Raw genomic sequence first — 25,696 nt, 5'->3', positions numbered from 1 at the left:
GATAAGGAAGCAGGTGCATCCAGACTGGAAGTTTAAATTCAGTGACACATTAATCAACCCCAAATTAATTCATGTCAGTTGAAGCAGGGCAGGTGTGCTTGCTTTTTTTCACCCCCATAATCTACAGTGATAAACCAACCAGAGGGTGGCAGTGATGTACCAGAGGGTGGCATGGGTGTACCAGAGGGTGGCAGTGGTGAAACAGAGGGTGCTGTGAACCTGTGATGATGAACCAGATGTAGAAACAACATAGTCGCGGCCGTTGCGAGCGACAAGTAAGTTTGCAATTGCGAACTGGCGCAGAACCCTCGCGAACTGGCAGAAATCCTTGCGAACACAAAAAAAAAAGAAAATCCGCAAATTCGCGAGAGTTCGCGGATTTTGCGGATTGCGAATCCGTAAATACGCAAGTTCGCGGATTGCCAATTTGCAAAATCCGCCCATGCTTAGTCGGGAGCCGAGGAGGTGTTCATACAATAAAGATGTATGTACATATAACAGACATGTAGCCAATCACAGGCTGCAGCAGTGGTGGAAGTGGGAGAAAAAAGTAGGGGAACTATGGACGGAGAATCAGAGGGCGGGAATAACCTGTGGATTGGGTCAGTGGACGCAGTCAGAGGTATACCAGAAACAGCAAAAAATCCCAATTTTTAAATATTGTTAGCCATTTCACTAACCGGTTACAGCTTATTACATTATTTAATGTAACCAATGTATACACATGTTAAGGTTTAATATGAATTATTGACATTAAAATACATTCACAAAGATGAACACGTTTCCAATCACAGAATCTCCCAAATAGCTCTAAAAGTGGAATTGCGAGCCATTTGTCTCTCAGCCATGGCTTCTCTGTCTTCAGCACTCCTCCTCCCTTTTTCCACAAGAGCAGTTCAAGCATAAATAGCAAAATATTCTAGTTTCCAGATTGTTTCCACATAATTATGGCTCTGCCATACTTGCCACATAATACACCTTCTGCTGCATAATCTGGCGATTTTAAATAATACATTGATTATAGCTAAATCGGATCAAAAGTTACTAAAAAATGTGACTTGTGCTACTGTGAATTGGAGGGCCCTTTGTGAAGGTTGACTGGTCACATTTTGCCCTGTGAAGTTGTAAGTTCCACTGATTCTAATAAGGAAAAATCTAATACCAGTGTAGGGTGTCAGAGCACTTTACATCACACAAATTACTCAGAGACAATCAATCATACGTGTGTAAATCACTATATAGGAAATGTTACATAAGACAAAGGACTACAAGGTGTAGGAGACACACAACAAACATTATAGTAGGCAGCATAGTATAATAGTGATTGGTCTGGAGAAACACAAACTAAGAATTTAAAACATAATACCATGGTTGGGGTATCTTTTTAATAATCATAATTGATTTCTACCCAAATGAACCCTTTTTTGCTACATTTGGATAATCAAAGACCTGGGAAATAAACATAACGCTCTAATTTTTACCTTGGAGTTTGCCTGCAGCTCTTACATGACTGTTAATAGCTCAATGTTCTATGTTAGGATTTTAACTTATTAACTGCAAGTAACAATAGGGTCTTTCTGACAAAAGCAGTAACTCACTGACCTATTTACAATATGTGCACTTTGTGATCTGCATGGTACAGCTTCTTAGCAGCAGGCACATTAACCCTCTGTGCTTCATTTCCTTGACACAAAATTACTACTAGGCAAAACACCATGGGGCATATTACCAAGACAGGTAATAAGATTATCGCCGCTTTAGTGGCGATAATTGGCTTGATAATATGCTCTATGGAATTCCAATTGAAACCCATGTTAAATTTGACGGACAGCTAACAGGGGCTTCAATTGGAATTCCATAGAGCACATTATAAAGCCCATTATCGCTGCTTTAGCGGCAGATTTCTGCCGCTAAAGCGGCGATAATTTTATCGCCTGTCTTGATAATATGCCCCCATCTGTCTCTACTAAGAACATTAATCACTGGAGTTATCATGACATTTGAATTGTTCCTGAAAATAGTTGGAGGTCAGGAAGGAGGCAGCAAGTGCTTTTTAAACCATATTATACTTACAAACATGACGTCAACACCTGAAGTTAGGTCTACCTGTAAGACTGGAGGTGAACGTCATGGGTTGTGGTGGACAGGCCTTCAAGGTTAATCCACACTTGCCACCACTAGGGGCACCTGCTGGTGCTAAGAAACCAGGGCTTCTAAAGTCTTGCAGGCCTTCTAACATCTAGCATTGAAATGTGCTCCCTCAGGGGGAGTGGTCTGGCCATGAAGGCTGAACCTGGTTCCCCAGTTCCAAATTCAGCAGCTCTGACCATAGTGCCACATCCTCTCCCGCAATGAACACCATACTGCCCCATTGAGGGTAACTTGCACTGCACTGACCCGCTATAAACACCTAGCTGTGACTCAATTCAAATTAGGCTCTAGACAAGAGCAATATGCTGCCTAAAAAAAATTAACAACATCCTAGAAAAAGCAAACACTGATAGGGAATGCAGTAAAGCATGTGAATGCATGCAGTAACAACACGGTTACCTTTTTCTTTTTACATTAATTATTCAGAACTTAGGGAGTGCTTTTGCCTCAAAAGTTAAGGCCATGACTACAGGGCGCAGAAGGGACCCGCTTCAATGCACATTGCTTACATTCTTACAAAAGGAAAGCAGTATGGTTTAAATAGACTACGTCCGTGAATACAGAGCCGCAGTATGCATTTTGTTTCCAATTCATCCAACAAGCAGGTATTTCAGTATCTCCAGGAATATTACAATTTCCCACCCAGGAAAAACATCGCTGTTCAAAGAAAGAGGAGACAACAAAAGTAGCGCTTCACTGGCAAACACTGTAAAGTGGCGCTAATGTGTTTAGGTGTGAATAAATTAATCTGGCCACCTTGCAACCACTCTGTCTGCTTTAGTTAGTTATTTTTCATATTTTGAATGTTTTATTTCTCTCCACCCCGAGGCTGCACTTAAAAATTGAAAAACGTCAGAAAATGACATTTCCAGCAAGTGTTTCTCTTTTTTGGATCCTTTTCACATTTGGAGCAAATAAACGAAAGGAGGAAAGAAAAGGTAATGCCTGTTTCTTGAAGTCTCGGTTTTTACTACATGCGGAGGAGCGGGACAGAAAGAGAGGGAGGGGGGACAAAGAGGGGGGATGGGGCCGCTGCCAGCAGTGCAGTTGTGCCCCCCCCAGTCTGACTCAGACTCACAGAGTCAGTCACGGCCCAAAATCGGACGAACTCAGAGCGGGCTGGTTTTGCTGGGGCAGCCCCAGCACAACCGCCCCCCCCCTGAAAAAAAACAGCCTCTACACCATCCAGCCTACCGGGTGATTGCCCAGTGCCCAGAATCACCAGTCCATCCATGGTGGCGCCTAACTACATCAAAGACCGTTTGAAGCTTTATGTGCCTAGACGATGCCTCCGTTCATCTGAGTCAAGCCTGTTAGCCTGCCCGCGCTTTAATAGAGCCACCTTGGAGTGCGGGCCTTCTCAGTTGTGATTCCCCAGCTCTCGAACAAGCTACTGGACAGTGTGCATGGGGTAGCCACCTTACTCCTGTTCAGGAGGAAACTGAAGACCATCTTGTTCACTGAGGCATTTGGATAAGCTCACCCAAATCTTGCGGAGCGCAGCAGGAATAAGGGATTCCCGGGTTCTTGGTCTATGCTGCAAGCGCTTAGAGACCTTTTGGTGATTTGGCGCTCTACAAATATAAATTAACATAACATAACAAGGATTTTCTGAATTCTCTGTGGTGTAGAACATTAAAATTTGCTTGGGCTGGTAGCACAATTAGGGGGAGGTGCACAAAAGTCGAGCTACTCACAAGCCTGATCAAGTGGACTAGAAAAATATGAATCATTTTGATTTTATCTTCAAAATGGTTCGCTAAGGAGTCACTAAGTGTTTGTGAAATTGTGAAGCATTTATTTCTTGGGAGCATGCTTCAAAATGTATAAAAGTATTAAGGACATTAAAAAAGGCTTTGGAAGAGTGTTTGGCCTTTGCAATTTGGTTTGATATAAGAAATGTACATGCTATCTTGAAGCTGAGATGGTATAGGTTTGAGGATACTTTATAAGCCATCGTCTTTCTAACCTCTCACAGGAGGCTTTCTCTTGTAATTCTTCGAGTACCAAGGTGCCTGGGGTGTATGCATCCGATTGTGGTAAGGTTTGAGAGGGGCTATTTTATTAAATGCCGACTCCTAAGCTCTGTCGTAGTCAGAAAGTGCTTGATCTATATCGAAGTCATTTGGCGGGACACTAAACTTCAGCACCTTAGCCACAGAATATGGGGTGGTTTTCCACCACTGTCTGGACATATTTTTATAACATGTATTTGTTTTTCCTGTCACAATATACTTAGGAATCTGAAAACAGATGAGTGACTGCTCTGTCCAGAGTAAAGTGTGGTGTTTTGATGTCATGTCTGGAATCAAGAACACTGCGTGTTCAAGATTCCAGAGATGACTGTTTAGACCCAGTGTCTCCGGGCAGTATGGTAGTCTGCGCAAGCTCCTTCTGCGCAAGCTCCGTTTATGTCATGTGACGTAGGAACGTCAAAACGTCCAGCGGCCATATTTTGGGAACAGGATTAAGGCCTTTGTGTACGCGTGACATCAGAACGTGTCACACAAGCGTCAAAACGTGCGGCGGCCATATAAACTGAATTATTTCACTCACTCGTGTGCATCTTCTTTAATACCATATAAAGATTTGGGTGGTTTGCAAATTAATGGTGAGAAGTTAGTAAAAATGAAGTCCAGAGTATGAGTTGCGACATGAGTTGCTCTGTTAACTTGTTGGAACAGACCAAGTGTGGCTAGTTTGGAAAATAGTTGACAAGTCTCAGAGGAATCTTACCCATGGTAACTGAAGTCTCCCAACAAGAGGAACTGTTGTGTGCAAGCACATCGGACACAGTATATTCCAGTAGGGTTTGACTGAACACTTTTTTTGGTCCAGTCGGACGGTATACTAAAGCGCCTTTCCAGCTTACCTTGGGAGAGAGTTGAGCTTGAATATGCATACTTCTGCCCAATCTCCCAAGGCAGCATCAATGATAACTAACCCTGGGAAAAGCACTACGTTACGCTCGTGTAGTTTGCGAAGTTTGCGCAACTTCGCACTACGCGAGCTGCACGTAGCACAGTGCGAACACGCGTAGCGCAGCGTAGCGTAGTGCAGCGGTCATTTTTTGCTTGTTCGCGTTCCTCAACGTCATGTTCGCGAACGTGAGCAAGCAAAATGACATCCTGGCGAGACTCGCGATGAGAAACTACCAGTCCGGGTTGAGAAAGCTGCCGCTCGAGTAAAAATCTACTCGAGCGGCAGAAAACTACAGCTCGCACTGTGCAAGATGCCGTTTTCAATGATTGCACAGTGCGGGATGCTTGTCCGCACTGTGCAATCATTGATAACGCATCTTGCACAGTGCGAATATGCTACTACGCAGCTCGCGTAGTGCTACGTGAAGTTCGCGTAGTGCGAAGTGCACTTCGTGTAACTTCGCGTAGCGCTACTTCGCGAACTACGCCCAGGGTTAATGATAACTCCTGATGTTTACAGGAAACAAGGTATTAGTAGTAGTAGGTTAGCACTGTTATGCTTTCTTAACCTTGGCAAGTGTTTGTAGAGTTTTTGAATTTTCTTCAATTTGATGTTATGTCTGTGGTTGCATATAGTATTTGTTAAACATCTACTTTATGGATTGTGTTTGCTAATTTGAAAGTATAATGAGCTTCTCCCTGTTAAAGATATTTGTAGAGTGCTTTCTCCATAGACAGGTCTTCCAATGGCTCTAACATTTTGTTGAGTTAGTTGAGTTCATCGAGTTGGATGGCTGGTGGTTCAGTGTTTGTCTGCAAGAGTAGTTTAACAGGAAAGTACAATTTTGTGATGTAATGTTGTGCATTTGACTGTGTGACATGTCTCTATGAATTGTATTTGGATGGTTCTAAGATGTATGTTGACCTGGTCTGGGGGCGTCGCTGTTGAGTTGAAGCATCTTGAAAGGATAAGGCTCTGTTGGGGTCTGTCAATAATGTTCAGATTTAGAAAGGGAACTATAATCATTGCAGGAAAGATGATCCATAATGAATATTGTTCAGTGGGAGATGCCGTTCGGTGTCCAGAGTTAGGCGATGTGTGTATGTCTAATTCATATTGCATTGGTGGTTTTGTGGTGTCTGGTATTTGTGTTGTAGAACATGATTAGCTGCACTACATGGCAGACCTAAGGTACCTTGGCGGCTGTAGAGGAAGGTAGGATGAGGAGTACAAAGTGATTAGACCAAGAAAGGAGAGTGTTCACACACTCGTGAACGAGGAAGTGTGCGTCATATAAGCGAGGACGTGCGTGTGATGAAGGAATATGGAGTTGTCTGGAGATTAAAATTGGAAGATATTCTAGTAGTGTGATACGATCCCCAAAGAATAGGATGCAAGACATCTTCTACAAGTCTCCAGTATATTCCCTCACCTTCTAGTGTTAATTCAATTTTAGCATTCAGATTTACTAGAACGCTGTTTCCTTTATGAATTGGGAAGTCTGGGTTTTGGTTATTGTGTCTTTAATCTGTTAACACATTAATTTCACCTGCTGATAAAAATGCAACTTGGATATTTTTGAGTCAACAGTATCCTTGGTTGTGCAGGAATCCCCTCACACATGCAGGGTGAGTCTGGACTCAGTGACGGAACCAAAATGAGATGTTTGTGGGTCTTTAACTAAGACCAGGATGAGGTTCTACTCTGTGCTCAACTCTCGTGCCCGCCAGGTGACCAGAGGTGAGGTATGGCTGCTCTCCCTCTATATCTAGTCACCTGGTGACCAGGGGTGTTGTATGGCTACTCTCCCTCTATATCTAGTCACCTGGTGACCAGGGGTGTTGTATGGCTGTTCTCCCTCTATATCTAGTCACCTGGTGACCAGGGGTGTTGTATGGCTACTCTCCCTCTATATCCAGTCACCTGGTGACCAGGGGTGTTGTATGGCTGCTCTCCCTCTATATCTAGTCACCTGGTGACCAGAGGTGGGGTGAGGCTGCTCTCCCTCTATATATAGTGACCAGGTGACCAGGGGTGGGGTATGGCTGCTCTCTCTTCATCTAGTCACCTGGTGACGAGGGGTGGGGTATGGCTCCTCTCCCTTTATATCTAGTCACCTGGTGACCGGGGGTGGGGTATGGCTGCTCTTGCTTCATCTAGTCACCTGGTGACCCATTCTCATTGTTTTTTCCACAGGCGCAGTCCCCTGATGCAGACCGCACTTACATGGTAAGACAAATATAAAGCATCTCTTAGCACAGAATGGTGTCCACTTAGATTGCTTACATAAATGTTATTTTTTGACACCTCCTAAATTAGGTCACCTCTGTAAGTGTAACGCAATCCAGTGGGAGGCTAATAAGGCCTGGGTTTTCGATTAATCTGTCATGGATATCTAAGCTGACAAAACAGAATCTTATGAACAGATGTGCTGGGATAGTCTCCTTATAGATTGTATAATAGGGAAGATGAGTCCCATGTGCTATTTATATGCCCCGCTTACTTACATGCGAGGAAAAAATGGTTAAAACCCATATGCCAACTCCTGGGCCTTCGCCACATTAAAGATGGCGAAAGAGTGTTTAAAGGAGACACTGCACACCTAATAGTATTCAGTTTGAGCCGCTTCCTCCTATCAGCAGCGATAGTCAGGAAGAGAAAAGGCCATAAAATGTAAACTGAGAGTTGGCATGATTGTAGTCTAGCAGCTGAAATGTATTCTGATTTGTGCCCTATTGTATCTGAACTAATTGTACATATGTAATCTTTATTGGAACATGTGTGCAATATGTAATTATAAATGTAACTGAACTGATATTATTACTACCAAGTGGTGCATGTAATTGAATTTGATCTAGACTTATACTGCAACTCAAACTAGAATAATGACAATAGGAATTGGCCTGATCTTAGTGTTTCCTGGTGCCTTGTTTTTATTGTCCTATAGTATTATTTTAAATTTAATGAATTGCTATTTATTAAGTGTTCCTTGAATATGTGTGTTAATTTAACTGAGAAGGACCTTGTTGCTAGTTCTCTTTAATCCCAACCCAGTACTGTGTAGATATATATATTGTATTGTAATGTTTTAAAATGTATTGTATTGCATTCTTTTAAGGTTGTTTAACCGAAATAAAGAATAATGAAATGAAATAGTTTTAGCACATGTCATTTTGTGGTTGTAAAGATGTACTTGTGGCTACAATGTATTTTCATTAACTCTCCAAAGGCCTTTTGGTGCTGTGGGAATAAAAAGAGGGACTGTTAATAGGAAGAGCTAAATATTACCAGCCCTGAATTAGGATCTTTGGAAACTAATAAATAAATGACAAGTGTGCGCTCAGAGGTGAGATGTTCCACAAAATGACAACCTTCCCTGAGAAGCATCCGGTCTTACAGTTGGATCTCTGCTGTGGAGAAGTAGAGTGTTGACTGTACACTTAGAGGTGTTGTATTCTATGAGACAGCCTTCACTGAGAGGCATCTTACCTTACCGTCGGATCCCTTCTGTAAGGGGGTAGAGAGTGGACTGAACCAGCTGTACATTTAGAGGTGAGGTGTTCCACAAGGTTGCACCTTCACTGAGAAGTATCCCACCTCAAAGTTGGATCGCCTCTATAGGGTAGTTGGATCACTTGTTCCTGATTGTGATAGAAGCCCATGATCAAGGGCCCGAGGATAATCCAGTCCACAGTTCATCCACTTATTGAATTCACACCTATTCAGTGACATGTGATATACAAGGTTTCTTTCATTGTCTGCAAGAATACAATACCATAATATATAAGAGAAATGATATAACAAATACAAAGGAGGAAACCAACAAAATAAATTCCACAGAACAAAAGTCAGAGTAAGACTGCTCATCTCATTACAATCCAGCAACATATCTTCTGAAGGTATCCTAATGCTGCTTCTTTTGCTTGCAGGCATTAAAGCATGGAGATCAGGCAACATATGGCCACCTTTAACGGTAAGCAATGGGAAACACCACATTCTTCTCCTCACTGCAATATCTGTACTATCTTCAGCCGCATAGAAAAGCCATAAAAAGGCCCAGCATCACAAGAATGGAAAGAATGACTAAGGCGATAGACCACTCTGGGGAAGTGGGGGGTAGATATATTACTGTTAGCACCGCACAACAGAGCAGCTAAAGTATGAATCTAAAATGGCCTGCTACTGCTGTCCTCCTCTGCACCGACGCTCTTATAGTCTGCCTAGTGAACTGCGCAACCTTTGCACTATAGTGTGCAGATGTGTGCATGCTCTTTTGCAAAAGATGTGTACTGGAAGCCTACCCTTCCAGTAAAACATTTTACTTCAGTGGCTGTAACTGAGGGGGAAGCATGTGGCAGAGAAGCAACAGCCTCCAACAATAAGGACACTTCAACCTGCTTCCTAATGTATCCACTGAGGGGCAGAGTAAGGATGTACAAAGACTATAAGTTAAAGGTTCAACCTCAGTGGATCAGCACAGAGTAAGGCTCAGCACCAGCCTCACACTGAGGACAGATCTCCCTGATGGTTACCCCGGTGGGCAGTGTGTGTATGAGAATAATAAAATGAGGGCACTTGTGGCTTTCACTAGTAGACTGTAGTCTGGCTAGCAAGTTCACAACACTGTTTACAGAGGTCTGTGATTTATAGTACTGTTTGGGCGGGGTGCAAATTAACGTGTAGTTTCTTATGTTTGTGTAGTATAAGTTTATTTTGTATAGGAATAGAACATTAAGTTATATTAAAATATGTTTTAAATAATAAATTAAGGAGCGGGGCCTCATGCCTGCTCCCCCTGCAACAGTACTCCAGTCCAGCTTGTCCGCAGTCCACTACTTCCTTGTAGATCTGCTGCCCTCCACTTGCCCTCTGCTTGAACCTTCTCTGCTTGTTTCTTGCCTTCTATTTTGCATTTTCTCCTCTGTTTTGCTTTTTGCTGCTTGTTTTTCTGCTCTATGCTTTTCTACCTTTCGGAGCAATAGTCTGCGCTTTATAAATTCCATAATAACATTAACATTAACATTAACCTTCTGTTTTGCCTTTTGCTGCTCTCTTTTGGCTTTTTCTGCTAGCTTTCCTGCCCTCTGTTTTTCTATACTCTGTTATATCTTTTTCTGCTCTGTTTGCCTTTTTCTGCTAATTTCTTCCCTCTTACTGCCGTTTCCCTCCTTCTGCCATTTCCCTCCTCCTGTGGCCCAGCGCTCCAGCCTCCCCCAGGACCTACTTAATGGAGGACGCAGTGTGGCTACGCAGCGGGTAAAAGTGATGCCTGTCTGCACCTGTCCTGAGCGCCTGGATCGCACCCAGCACCAGGAGCCCTAGCCATCCTGCCACCCTCCACTACAGTGCTGAGGAGCTCTTGGACCTAGACATCACATACCAAAACAACAACTGCTACACCGCCTCCCCGCGAGCAACCAAAGGTCTCTTCACCTGCCACCATTGCTGCTTCTCCTACAATACAGGATCTCCAGTCCACACAAGAGCCTGCACCACACATCCCCTAAAGGCCACATACATCCTTGTGAAACATCTGGGGTGACTGAAAGGGGGTCTCAAAGTGATGAGAATCACTCTACATCCCATCTTTCCAGAAAAATAGTGCATCATTCCTGTACGGAGTCCTGTCGCCCACAAAATTTGAGACTACTTTTACCCGGTTCCTGTGGGCTGGTTGTGGGAGCACAGCGCTTCTGTGGCGGCCATATTGGGTGAGGGGCGCGGGCTGCACGTTCTAGTGGCTCAGGCGACGACCTCCTCTTAAGGGAGGTAACCAGGGGGCTCGTTCTTGATACTCTTGGTTCCGCTGACCTACGAGCGGACGCGAGACCTACCTGAGCGCTACATGGCGCTTTGCTGAGCTGACGCGCGCTGTAATAACAATTCTGCGGCGTCCTTTTAAAATCCTTTTTGATATTTTCTTTACAGCCTTATTTACTTATCCCTTGTTCTTAATTGCAAACGCCACTTACTTGCACCATAATTGTGGTTGTCACCGCGCTTTGCGGGTCCCGGTTCCTGTGGGCTGGTTGTGGGAGCACAGCGCTTCTGTGGCGGCCATATTGGGTGAGGGGCACGGGCTGCACGTTCTAGTGGCTCAGGCGATGACCTCCTCTTAAGGGAGTCATGCTAACACGCAGCGGATACGCCGGATCACCGCCGGAGTCACGCCAGAGTCCAGCCCGTCTGCGCCCGTCAGCGTCCCGGAGGCGACCGGGGCGGCGGGTTGGGCCCTGCCACCGGGCGTATATACTCCTGGGCCCCCCTTGCTCCGTTATACATCACGTGAGCTACGCTTACTACGCCCCTTACAACCTTTTTCGGCCGATTGCTGTACTGTCTTCCCCGGTCGTCATAGGGGTAAGTGTCGCTGCCCTGGATGCGGATGGCGTCCTAGCTGCGCTACGTCTTTGCCTCCCAATAAAAAGATCGACCATGCTGGGTATCCATGTATGCTGCTCAATACTAGATCTGTAGGCAGACATGCGCAGGATATTTATGACCTCCTAGACACGGAAAAGCCTCTCTGTCTCATGTTAACTGAGACGTGGCTGGGGGAATTTTCAAATCCCGACGTGGCTTCTGCCATTCCATCTGATTATAATGTTTTTAGGAAGGACAGACTCGAGGGTAGGGGTGGAGGAGTGGCTTTGGTGGTGAAGAAATGTGTGGCTTGCTCCATTCTGCCTGTAGATGACATCCGCGGCTCTGAGTCCCTTGCCTTCTCCATCACCTTGGCACCCCACCAATCCTTTAAAGGTCTATTAGTTTATAGACCACCCGGTCCATCTGGAACCTTCTTTGAAGATTTCGAGTCTGTCCTAACAGGGTTGGCCCTGAAAACAGAACATTGTATTGTCGCTGGAGATTTCAACTTCCGCATGGATGACCTATCAGACCCGGATACTACCAAATTTTTGGAGGCCACTGCCCCCTTGGGCCTGATCCCGTACCTTCGGGGACCAACACATGATAAGGGACATACCCTTGATCAGGTCTTTTCGACATCTCCTGTGGAGGTTAAGGAGATTATTCCGGTGCTATGGTCAGACCATAGGTTAGCCAAATTTTTGGTTAAAGGCACAGCGAGACTCGCCAATCCCGCATTCCAGCAACAGCGCCGCACCCTTCGGGCTTACCATTGTGTGACCCCAGCGATGCTGGATCACCCGTGCCCCCTCTCAGGAGACCTGGAGAGGGATCTTGAGTCTCTGCAGGCTTGGCTCTTGGACAGGCTAAATGACCTTGCCCCAGTGATGGCCCCCCGCTTAACACCGAAACGGGTTTCGGCCCCTTGGTTTACGGCGGCACTGTCGATCGCTCGACAGTCTTGTAAGGCGGCGGAAAGAGCCTGGCGCTCTCAATATGATCCTGAAGCACGACTGCTCTATAAGGCAGCAGTTAAGGCATATCAGCGGGACATTCGCCTGGGGAAAAAAGCCTATCTTGCGGGGAGAATGGAAGCCGCCTCCAACTCCTGCAAGGAGATTTTCTCCATAGTTAGAGAATTTACAGCCTCTCGTTCCAATGCTTTCCGAGGCATGCCCCCTAAGTCCTGGGCTTTGGATCTTGCTAACTTTTTCACCAGCAAGATTAAGCTTATCCAGGACTCTTTTCAACTGGCGGCACCCGCAGGGTCGATCAACATCGAGGATGACTCGCGCCTTGCGGTTTCATCAGGCCCGATGCTGGCAATCTTCTCCCCCATTTCAGCCTCTGCCTCCTTAGTGCTTATGGGCAATCTTAAATCTGGGTCGCCCCTGGACCCCTGCCCGGCTAAGTTTTTAGCAAAAATGGCAGAAGTGATAAACCCGTTGGCCAATCCACTTTTGAACCTCTCGTTGAGCCAGGGTTTGGTTCCGCAAGCATGGAAGCAGGCAATGGTCATCCCCCTGCTGAAGAAGCCTGGCCTTGATCCTGAGGCACCGGTCAATTATAGACCGATTTCTCTCCTGCCAGCTCTCATGAAAATCTTGGAGAAGCACATACACACGGTGCTCTCCAACTTTTTGGAAATGCATGAGATTCTGCACGCCACTCAATCCGGCTTCCGCCCAAACCTTAGCACAGAGACAGCGCTCCTGGAGGTGTCGGAAGACATTAAAGGGGTACTGGACTCTGGGGGTAAGGCTATGCTGGTCATGTTGGACTTGTCGGCGGCCTTCGACACCGTTCCCTATGAGGGCCTTCTCGCTAGACTCTATGAGATTGGCCTTAGGGGGATGGTGCTCAGCTGGTTTTCATCTTTCCTAGCTGACCGCCGACAAACGGTCTGGGCCTCCCCGGACTCGGCCGTGATGCCGCCACTGGGAGTCGGGGTCCCGCAGGGCTCTATATTGAGCCCGACCCTCTTTAACATCTTCATGACCCCTTTGGCAGCACTGGCGGAGTCCTTCGGGGCCCGGATCGTGTCCTATGCCGACGACACACAGCTCCTCTTCTCTTGTAAGAGTGGAGGAGATTTTAATGGGGAGAGTATCCGGGACTGCCTTGAGGCTGTCTTTAGATGGTTTCACCTGAGCGGCCTCAAATGCAACTCAGAGAAGTCTGAGGTACTCTTCTTTGGGTGTGCGTCGGATCCTGACTGGCAAGCCTGGTGGCCTATCAACATGTTTCCACCATCTTGTCCATCTTTAGTAGCTAAGAACTTAGGGGTCAAGATGGACAAGGCCCTGACGATGAGATCTCAGGTCCTTGGGGTGATGGGCACCTGCTTTGGCCTCCTCAAGGTGCTGAGGACGTTTTTACCCCTTTTTGTCGGAAGAACATCGGAAACTGACCGTGCAGGCTTTGATCGGGTCTAGGCTGGATTATGCCAATATCCTTTACCTGGGCCTGCCAGAGTATCTGCTGCAGCGGCTCCAGGTTGTGCAGAATGCGGCTGCGAGAGCCATTTATGGCTTAAATAGGCGAGCCAGTGTGGCGGGTCTTTTGCAGACCTTACACTGGCTGCCTATCCGCAAGAGGATTGCCTTTAAAGCATTAACCCTGGCCTACAAAGCTCTCCATGCTGAGGGAGCGAAGTATCTCCAAAGGAGACTTGCCTTCTATCACCCGGCACGCTCTCTCAGATCGGAATCACTGTTTTTGGCGGTGGTGCCACGTGTAAAAAGAGCTCGTATTGGAGGCCGTTCCTTTGGACTGCTGGCACCACAGCTGTGGAATTCCCTGCCGCTGACACTCCGGGGTTCCACTAGTCTACTTGCTTTTAGGAAATGTTTAAAGACCTGGTTGTTTACCATCTAGGTTTTCTTCTCTCCTTTTTCTTTTACTGGGCCAGCCTGTTGTTTTTATTACTGTGTTGTGTTATTTCGTCGTAGGTCTCATTATTAAAGCGCCGGGACACTCTTTTTGAGTAGCCGTGCGCTATATAAAAATTAATATAACATAACATATAACATAACATAACATACAGCACAAACCTCTCCAATGCATCTTGCTCAAAGCCCGATCACTCTGCAACCAGGCCATGCCAATCTCCTCAAACCCTGACATCACCACCACAACACCTGACGGCTACACCAAGACTACACTAACAAACACAGCGGGGGCATTGCAATCATCTTCAAAGAAACCATCCAATGCATTGCCACCAAAGTGAGACCACACACCTCTCATGGAACACCTCAACTTCCAACTACAGACCAATGCCCAGACAATGATAAAATGCACCCCGGAACCTTGACCCGCTTTCTGCAATGCCATCACCAACCTCATCGCAACCCTAGCCATTGACTCCTTCCACTGTGTCCTACTTTGTGACCATAATTTCTACTTCGATGATCCCAACAACGCTAATCCACCACCCTCCAGGAGAAGCTGAACAACACCAGCCTCACCCAGCTGGTCACTGAACCAATGCACAAAGCTGGGCACACACTCAATCCCATCTCCACCTCCAGAAACAGAGTCAAACACAGCCACATCACAGAACTCACCTGGTCCGATCTTGCCATCATTCACTTCAACATCTTCGGTGCTCAGCACACTATCCACAAGCATCACAGCTCCAACCACATCTGGAGCAAGGTAACAGAGACACAGTGGATTTAGGCCAGCAGCGACACCCAACTTGATCCCTCATCAGACCCAGAACAGGCCATCCAGATTGTCTCTGCATGGATTACCAAATGCATCAAAAGAGTCACCCAGACAAAACTAGAAATACCACCAAAAACTTAAAACAAGCCAGCTGGTACACCCCAGAGCTCAGAACCACCAAGCGCAACTGCTTTCAACTCGAGAAATGATGGCACTTCACCAGAAACCCCTCCAAATGAGTCGCTCACAAAGCAGCCTTAAGCAATTACTAACTAAGCATCAAGGAAGAAAAGCCATCACAACCCGCATCGATATAGCAACTAACCACACAAAATAACTATTCAAAATGGTCAAGAAATTCTCTAACCCAGCAGCCATATACAACACAATTCACCCCTCTCAAGAACTCTGCAACACCCTCCCGGACTACCAAACAAAGATCGCCACCAACCACAACAACTTTGACCCCAACCCACTGTGCTCAACCTCAAAGCCTTGGCCAACCAGCCCACACAAGCCGAACAATCACCACATGGTCTCCACTGACCACTCAGACCACCACGGCCATCATGTCATTCATCCACTCTGGGGCACCCACTGACCCCTGTCGCAACTGGATTTTCATCCTCAGAACCAGTTAAATCAGCAGGGAACTCACCAGCATCATCAACACTCAATCACCACAGCAGCCTTCCCAGACAGATGGAAACACTCAGAGGGCAGACCCCTCCCAAAGAAACCCTCCTATGACCGCTGCAAACTTAAATATTATTGACCAATCTCCTTACTCCCTCACCCTGAGAAGGTACTCAAGAAGGTCATCAAGTAACAGCACACCGGATACCTGTAACAAAACCATCTGCTTGACACCTCCCAATCGGGATTAGAACCAACCACAGTTCAGAAACTGTGCTGATCGCTACCACAGCCGACATCAGAACCCTCCTCAACAATAGGGAGACGGCAGCTCTGATGCTCATCGACCTCTCAGCTGCGTTCAACACCATATCCCACCACACCCTCATCAACAGACTCTACAACATTTGCATACAGCAAAACACCCTCAAGCAGATTGCCTTGTTCCTTACAGGATGCACACAGATCGCCTGGTTGCCTCTCTTCACCTCTGAACTCAAGATCATCATATGTGGCATACCCCAAGGATCATCCCTCATTTCCACCTTGTTCCTCCCCTACATTACCCCCCTCTCAGACATTGCCAGATCGCATGGTCTCAACATAATTGCCTATGTAGACACTACTCAACTTATCCTCCCTCTCACCGAAGACCCCTCCACCACCAGAACAAACGTCTGCAACGCCATGGCCAATGTAGCCAACTGGATGAAAGCCAGTTGCCTTAAACGTAACTCTTACACGACAGAAGTGCTGATCTTTGGAAAAAACACATCCATATGGAACCACAGCTGATGGTGAGCAGCACCAGTCGTACACCCAGGCCAACAGACTATGCACACAATCTAGGCAGCATCCTTGACACTGAACTGACCAGGAAACAACAAGTCAATGCAGTGGCCTCCTCCTGCTTTCACACCCTCTGCACGCTCTGCACAATCTTCAGATGGATTCCACTCAACATCAGAAAGAGCCTCACTCAGGGCCTCATCACTAGCCGCCTTGACTACGGCAACGCAATTTATGCCTGATTCTCCACCACGCTCCTCAGGTGACTCCAGGCCATACAGAATGCTGCAGCCAGACTTATCCTGAACCTTCCCAAATGGACTCAAATCACCCCCATCTCAGCAACCTCCACTGGCTCCCCATCCACAAGACACGCTAGTTCAAGATCCTCACGCACACCTACAAAGCCCTACATGGTGAAGGACCGTCCTACATCAACCACCGACTTTACTTCATTCTAACCGCAAGACACTCCCACTTCCCCTCATTAGCCCTTGCACCCACTGAACGCATCCTCCACAGCTCCAACGGATGCTGTTCCTTCTCCTACATTGCCGCCAAGACCTGGAACGACCTGCCCCTCCACCTCCAAACTGCACGCTCCCTGGCAGACTTCAGAAAGAAACTCAAGACTCAAGAAAATTGTGATTACCAAACTTGCAAATGGAAAGCCTTTTCTGATGCATCAAAGGCTTTCCATTTGCAACTTAGGTAAGCAAATGTTTTTGCAATTACCTAAATTGCTAATGCATTTAGGGAATCACAATTTGTGATTTCCTAAATGCGATGGATTAAGCTTTTCCTACATGTAAACTGTGCATTTAGGGAACGCCAATTAGAATCAACTTGAATTTTATCGGTAATTCGCACATTAATTGAAAAATGCACAAAAGTGCATTTTTCAAATTGACATGTGGCGCACAAACATGCCCTTAAAGCATGTGTGTGCACCACATGTGCACACTTACATTTCTGGGGGTTGCTTCAGGTGGGCCTTAGGCCCCCGGGCACCCTTGCAATTTAATTCGCAAATTGCGAATGCATTCCCATGCATTCCTATGCATTCATTCCCATTCATTCATTCACCATTTGCGATTCACTATTAGGTAATTGTAGGAAAGTAGGACCTTTTTTTATGGTTACCCCCACTTTTTGCTTGTTGTGATGCTGTTTCTGACTAGTCTGACTGGGATCCTGCTAATCAGGACCAAAGTCTTACTCCTTTCTATTTAAACTGGGTTTACTATTTCTAAGGGTCACTGCACTCAAAACCTATAAGTCACCCCATAGCAGGCCTTTACAATCCTGAGGGCAGGGTTCTTGGTCCTAAGTGAGAGGGTGCTACTGCCTAGCACCCCTTCAGCCTACGGAGTCCATTCTCCCGGATAATAAATGAGGCAGCCATATACTATATAGAGGGGCACCGTGTAATCACGCAAATATCATCTCAAAAACAGCTGCAACTAATCCTATCATGTTTAGTATGGTGTGGGAGGTATGATTCCAAGCACTGGACGAGCCCTCCGTTAGGCTCTCAGTGTTCCTGGTACCAGCCTCCTAGTTCTGGACAGCACAAAATGGTTACTGCAGACCAGAGACACATGTCTGCCCTCTTGCTGCTGAGCCACGCTTGAGTAGGGGAAGGCAGAACAATAGACATCCTGTCACAAGGTGTGACCACCTCCCAGACAGGATTTAGTGTATTAGGGCTGGGTGAGAGACCTTGTCAGCGCCTGAAAGACTGCATGAGGGGCACATTTATTGATCCTGTGCATAGTCCAGTTCAACCCAGTCATGGAAGCCGTTGGCTGCCTGCTTTGGAGCAAAACTGGACAAAGGGCTTGGGAGTAACCTCCCGCCTGTCCAGACTTTCCCCTGGGAGGGTCCGCTGAATCTTCCCAACCCTTTCCCTAGGGTTCGTCAGGGCTTACCTAGGTGCAGGTCCCTGGATTCATCGTGGGATAAGATTGAGAACTCAAACCACTGCACTTCTACCGTCTCAGCACTTTGGACTTTGCTAGACTTCGTTTGGGCCGACTTCACTGCACTTCCAGTCTGCTGTATTGTCTGTGCCTGTGCACCACACAGTAACCTTTCAAGGCCTGTGAAGCAAAAAGGACAACCAAATTAGTCCCCCTTGGAGTGAAGGAGTCACCCCCCTGCATTTGCAGGCACAGCAACTAAGTCGACCAGTTTGCAGATCCCAAGCTCCTCTTGACTCCAGGAGCACTGCAACGCAAGTGGTGGTTTTTCTCAGCTCCCGAAGCCTTATCTACCCTCTTACCAAGTTTGAGGCCGGTAGTTCTTGTGAGGGTTGCAATACCCAAACTCCTGGGTATAACGTCCCCTCTGCAGTAGCAAATGCTTGTTGACATCTTTATCAAAAGAACTTTAGGCTCCAAGTAGCCCCAACCTCGAGCACCTCCAGTGATCAGAATCTTCAGCCACACCACATCTTGTGCATCGAGACCTGCCTCTTTTGGTGAGCTGTTTGAGGTTCTCTCATGACTCCTGTGCCTTTGGCCTGTGGGTCAATTTGAGGGTCAGCTTTGTTTTCTTTGGGCTCCACTGATTTCTTGGGTCTGCTTTGAGTTCTCTGCTTGAGGTGAGTCTCCTGGACCTTGCTGGTCCCATCCGTGCACTTTCTTGACCTCCTGTATTGGTTGCATTTGCCAAGGCTTGTTTGTGCTCCCGCTGGACTCCGACCCCTCAGCACTTGACATGCTTTGTGTGACAGCTCATATCCAGGTCCTGGTTGTCCTCAGCATCGCCTGGTCCTCGCAGCTGCAGAGCCAAGGTCACAGTCATCCTTTCTGAAGCACCCTACATCGGAGGGCATCCCTCTACTAAGTCTCCTGGTCACCCCCAGTGAAACAGACACTGTCTCCTATGCTTTCAGGTTCTTCTCTTCCAGAATCCACATTTGTATTTCTCCATATACTTTCTCCTCTTCCAGCAGCAGCACTTTCCTGTAGTCTTCCATTGAGTTTGACGGAGGTTTGGGACACTACTTCACACCTATGCATCCGGTTTTCCATCGGAGAGGTAACTCAGATACCATGGTATCCACTAGTAGGGTGGCACTCCAACCTTCCGTCTTCCACGGGGTTTCTTCAGGGTCCACTGGGAAGGGTCCCTAATCTTTAAAAATCCAACTGCGACTTGCATTTAGACCTGTATGTAGCACGCATAGTGGTCACACACTGCACTCGGACACCGTGGGGTCCCTATCTGTTCACCTTAGGTGGTTCCTTGGGGTCCCAGCAATTCTACTTTTTTAATTTAATTTAATTTTATTTAATGCAATTTTATATAGCGCTTTACATAAGAACCAGCTGCGATACATAAAGGCTTAGGATTACATGAGTTACATAAAAGATACAAACAGAAAAAATTGCAAATGTGCAAGTTGTAAAGTCACACAAGGAAGAGATAGAAACAGACAAAAATTGCAAATGTAAAAGTTGTAGAGTCACACCAGGAAGAGATACAAACAGGAAAAAAAATGCAAATGTACAAGTTGTAAAGTCACTCAAGGAAGAGATACAAATGGATAAACTCTAAGAGTCACATAGGAATGGTAGAGAGTACAAAGGTCTACTACATATACCAGTGGTTAGAGTTATCTCTATATACATATATATACAAATAGTAGATTTTCTCAGGTCAAGACCCAAAAAACCAGGAGAGCAGAGTTCCATCAAGTTGGTTCGGAGGGGGGACGCAGTCACAGCACCAAGTGAAGGCAGTAGAATGTCTGCTGTTTTGCAAGATCGTGGACCAAGGACAAGAGCGACAACAGGAGGCGGTCCCAAAATGGCGGGGCGCACACATGTTTCCAGTCCAAAAGTTACGAGTGAGTGCTCCCCCCAGGCGGCTCCTTCACCCGCATTTGAATGCATTTTTTCCCGTGGGGTGTATTTCTTTGTTAGGGTGGGGCAGCAAGGGGAGGGTGGTTTTTTCTCTGGGGGGCCGGGTGGCACCTTTCCCCATTCCGATTCCTTTCCTCCGGTGTATTCATTACTTTGCAGGGGTGGGGGCAGCGAGGGGAGGGTGGTGCCTGGGCAGACGCTGCCCGGGCAGCTGCGGCCTGGCATGGTGGAGGGGTTCTATGGCATTTCTAGGCATTGTTCTGACTCAAGTCGTGGTTCTTATACCACTTTCTTAGTATATAGTTTAGTCCCCCCCTGGGCCCCACTGTGTATTAGTGCCATTTACTGTGATTTATTTGCTTAAGTATTGTGTGCTTTGTGTCTATCTCCGTGTGGGAGATACTGTAACATACTATTAATCTATACTATAAGGTTGAATTCTGGTAAAACAAGCTGCTTTACACTCCTTCTGAACTAAGCCTGAAGGTTGCTTTCCACAGCTACCTCTTAGAGAGTTTCTAAGGTTTTCTGAGATCTCTTAAATCTCCATAAGGGTTGTCTGCACTGGTGCAAGGTGCCCAAGGACAGCATATACCCGGCCCACTACTCACAGTAATGTTTAGGAATCACAATCTATTTTGCTATTCCTACATGCATAAGGAATTGCGATTCCTAAATAGCAATTCCTTAAAAATCGCTTTTTTGGAATCGCAATTCCTTATGTTGAAGCATGTGGCCGTTAACCAATAATAGAGGGAAATAAAGACACCTTCAGGAGTTTTATTGAGCATGAAATCCCAATAAAACCCCCAAAAATTCAAATGCGTACATAGCTGATGTAGCACAAAAAAAGGTAAAATAATGAGGCCACCCAGGATATTGCATCCTCTCAAACTCCTGGGAAGGTGGAATTTCGCCTGCAGAACAAGCAGTCTAACTACACAAGTACTCAGACCAACACTTTAGACAGGTAGAGTCTGAAAACATGGAACAGTGTCTCTATTGTCTATACTTCCCCTCACTTCCACTCAAACTACAAGGACACAAGGTTAAGAATGTAATGCCATGTATTTAACCCTTGCAGGCACATGGTGTTTAAAGGGAAGCTGGGCCTTCCTATCACAATATGGGTCATTTATTGCTAAAGAACATATGCACCCTATAATGTTGTTCCAAGCTCCTGACTAACCCCAAAAGTAGGCTGAGAAGTGTCTTCAAGCTCTCTTTTGTTTCTTCTTCACAGGCCCCAGAACTCAATTCCACATGTGTGCACCTGATCCTCTCTGATGAACGGAATACTTCGTACTATGCATCACCCCCTGATACACTGCATTCCTTCTATGGCTGATACTATACGTGACCCTCTCTGATACACTGAACATCTCCTACGGCTGATACTATGTACAACCCTCTCTGATACGATGAATACCTCCTATGGCTGATACTATGCATGACCCTCTATGATACGTTGAATAGATCCTACGGCTGATACTATGTACGACGCTCTCTGATACACTGAACACCTCCAACTGCTGATACTATGTATGACCCTCTCTAATACCATGAATGCCTCCTACAGCTGATACTATGTGTGACCCTCTCTGATACGCTGAATACCTCCTACGGCTGATAAAAATGCGTGACCCTCTCTGATACGTTGAATACCTCCTACGGCTGATACTATGCACGACCCTCTCTGATACGCTGAATACCCCTGCTGTGTATTTCTTAAAGGTTGTATGTTGCCTTTGCTTGAACAGGCTTGTTTTTGTGCTACACATTTATTTTAGAAATAGGCTGCATATGTTTTATTATTCAGTTCTTCTGCTGGGATTTGAAAGAACATTTCCTACAAGGTTGAAATAAACTGTGCTTTATTTGCTCTGTGCTTGGATAAATCTTATCATATAAATCTAAATTTGTTATTTTAAAAACAGAGAGGACACATTCAGACAAAGCAAAGTCCCTGACACATGAAATAGCTCTACTGCCTGAGATGTAAAACAACTCCCTATGTATGCTAGGGATGGGGCCCCCCACAAATCCCACCGATCTCTAATATATCACTTGACTTCTATAGTGAGAGGAGGTTTAGGTACAACTGTCTTCCAATATTCCAGGCCTTTTCATTGTGAACAGTTTGTTAATTATGCTAATCACATTTTTGACTTGTATATGTCTTTTAATTGCAGGGCAGCTATTGCAAAATAGAGCACAATAGTTTCAATAAATATTGTAAGCTTGCCTCTTGTCTCTTTTCTGTGCATTGTGGATACGTATGAGTGAGCTAACAAAAGATGATGGCCTTCTACCGGGATGCCTGAAAGGGTGTAGAGTGTGTGTTCTGGGGCGCCAAACTACCTGTTACTCTGTAAAGGTTGGGAGGGCAGGTGCGGCACTATGAGTTTGTCTTAATTTGGGATCAGAGGTACTGATGTGGTATGGTGACTCACTTCCAACACACTGGTGTTCTGTGGCCCCAGGCATAGTTCTGTTTCTAAGCAGAATCCCCACAACAACCCTGTCTGATACATTGAACAGATTCCACTTGTATTGCACCGGTTTTATCTCAGCATGACCAATAGTTTGAAGCTTTTTTTTTCTATCACATTGGATCTTCAATAATGAACTTGTTTCACCGACAGTCAAATCTCTCCCTACTTCTGCCAATCTTTCCTACTAAATAAGTGAACTGCCCCCTCTGTCACACCCCTGAGATAGCTCCCCCCAGGCTGTCTCCCACAGGATGGGCCTGCATGCATCAAGAGCTAGCTTATAAGCCCTCCTACATCCTGAAAACCCCTTTGGATTTTGGAGGCCACACTGCTGAGGGTACTTATTGTGAATAGAATAAGAATGCCCAGAGCAATACCATCAAAAGCTTGGAGGATCTCCCTTCCTCCAGCATCCATATCCAGGCAAGTGGGAAACTCCTGCGCACACTTAGCAAAGAGATAAGCTCTATGGGCCTCATTTATGAAAAGTGACGCATCGCTGCATGAAAACCGCGATGCGTCACTTTTCACTGCGCCCTCCTTGCGACACCAATGATGCATCATATTTACAGTATGACGCATCACGGTGCAAGGAGTTACAGATACGTCAGTATGCTGGAGTGTGTCACAAAAGTGACAAAAGTGACGCAACTCCAGTAATGTGTCCTTTCACATGGGGCAAGCCCCATGTGAAAGTGCCTGCGTCAGTCTTACGCCTGCTGTGAGGCAGGCACAAGATTTTGACGCATGTGAGTACTAGAAGTGGACACTGCGTCACTTCCATGACCCTTTCTTGCGTCAATACGCCCCCCTTGCATACATTATACCTGGTGCAGGTATAATGTGGAACAGGGGTTTACAAAGTGACGCATCTACGTAGATGCGTCACTTTGTAAATATGGCGCAGCAAGGTGGATTTTTTACGCCACTGGTGCATCACAAAAAAGGACACACCGGCGGCGTAAAAGTGACGCACGGCCTCATAAATGAGGCACCTAAATCTTTTACCCTGGCAAAAAGGTACCAATTGACACCTCCTTTTACAGTGTCCATGGAGCCGTAGGAACATCCACTATAGGGGCACAGGATTGTGATCACTAAAGAGTGGCTGTGAATAAGATTAAAAGTAAAAGTAAGCAAAAATAAAGGAGCTGAAACAAAAATTAAATCAATGATCGACATACAACTCCTCCCCTTGATCGTCGGAACAATTGTGGATTTGGGGAAATTTACTAACTTGTCCAGAGTAAATACCAGATTAGGTGAGTCCAGGAACGCACCAGGCTTGAGACCCTCCCTAGAGAGGACAAAGTCACAGAGAAGACAAATAAAGTCCCCTGCGAACAAGATTAGTTCCCTCCCAGTTACCCTCTCCCAAAGTGTGTTAAGGGCCAAATTAAGCCGGTGGACACAAGTGCCCATAACAAGTCTTCCCCCCAAACAGCATGGAAGTTAATTAAAACTAATAGAGGGGAATTCAGGAATGACATCAACCTCTGCATCATCTGGGCCTCCCAGCAGAGGTCACAGATATATTCACTCAGCTCAACTGCAACAGATGTGATCAGTCTCCAGAGCCCTCCCTGCTCCAAGGGCTCTGCTGGTGTAAAATAGGAAGAGTGACCTTCTAGGAATGAATATTCTAGACCTCCCAAGGTGCTTGGAGGCAGATCATTGGACAGCTATTTACCAACTGTAGTCATCTAGGGTTAGTAAACGTAGCAGAAAAGTCCAACAATATTTCATGACAGGAGATTCCAACCTATTGAAGATTGTAGAGTGGCTGCTGAAGAAGTGGGCAGGGCCGGGGGCAACAAATTTTTATTTTATTTATTTATTTGATTTATATAGCGCGTTATAACCCAGGGGTCTCTAAGCGCTTTGTCAGGTTCGAGCATTAAGTACAATGGAGAGCAGCTAGTCATAAAATTACAGACCACCCCACGCTTACTGAAAAAGCACTGTTTTTAATTTCTTTCGGAAGGGCAACAAATTAGTTTCCTTCCGCAGTTCCATTGGCAGCTTGTTCCAAGCTGCTGGGAGTGTATAGGAAGGGGAGTCATGGGAGCCGTGTCAATCGCATGGCTCCAGACCACTTAGAGGAGCAAATCTAGTTGTAGCACCAGAGAGGGGAGTGCCTAGAAGCCAGCCGGGCGCGCAGTGGGGGAGCCTCTCCCACCGCAACCTGAGACACCGGAGGGCCATCAACCCTTTCAGGCCTATAGAAATATCCCAAGGGGAGGGCAACTATACCGGGTGGGTGACATATCTTGAGTGGGGTAGGGCTGAGAGTAGATCTGCCAAAATACTGGGGTTGTTAAAATTAACCATCACACAATCCACTCCCCATAGTTTGCTGTCTGAGTCCACCCAACTCACTCTAGGGCCATAATGACAGATTCCACAGCCCCCGCCTCGATGAGGTTGCAACTTTAGCCAGTGCACCTCCATGGCTTTGAGCTCAATGAAGGTTTCACCAACGAGGGTGGGGGGGCGGAGAGTAACATTACGTAGCGTGGCAACATAGGGAGTCGGCAGTAGATTGAGCACCGCACCAGGATTAATGGAGGGGGGGGTACGTAAACTGTCCAGTTTGCTTGAGACTGCACGGAGGAAGGGCTACTATACTACGGAAGCCTCTGTCAAGCTCTTCAACCCAGGAACATTCAGAGAGGAACCCATCACACCGGGCTCACCTCCGATGTTGGGGTCTGTGACAGGATAGATAAGGATGGTGGACCTCTGCTGTATCATTGGTAGGCTCTGCTCCTGTTGCGACCCCCTCCCCAA

At 46.3% G+C, this 25,696-nt stretch overlaps 1 protein-coding gene across 1 annotated transcript in view; it reads left to right on the top strand.

Annotated features, from left to right (window-relative positions):
* LOC144766575 (uncharacterized) overlaps nt 1–22,133 on the top strand; it is a 166,464-nt gene extending 144,331 nt beyond the window's left edge. Inside the window, exons 5-6 of the mRNA XM_078650375.1 lie at nt 7,270–7,302; nt 21,655–22,133. Coding sequence (XP_078506501.1) covers nt 7,270–7,302; nt 21,655–21,759 — 138 coding nt within the window. The 3' untranslated portion in view covers nt 21,760–22,133. The remainder of the gene's footprint in view (nt 1–7,269; nt 7,303–21,654) is intronic.
* Nucleotides 22,134–25,696: the final 3,563 nt, after the last annotated feature.

This window comes from Lissotriton helveticus, chromosome 7 (genome assembly GCF_964261635.1).
Source record: "Lissotriton helveticus chromosome 7, aLisHel1.1, whole genome shotgun sequence".
NCBI lineage: Eukaryota > Metazoa > Chordata > Amphibia > Caudata > Salamandridae > Lissotriton > Lissotriton helveticus.
The sequence above is the reverse complement of the archived record's forward strand: the minus strand, read 5'-3'. Positions and strand labels throughout refer to the sequence as shown.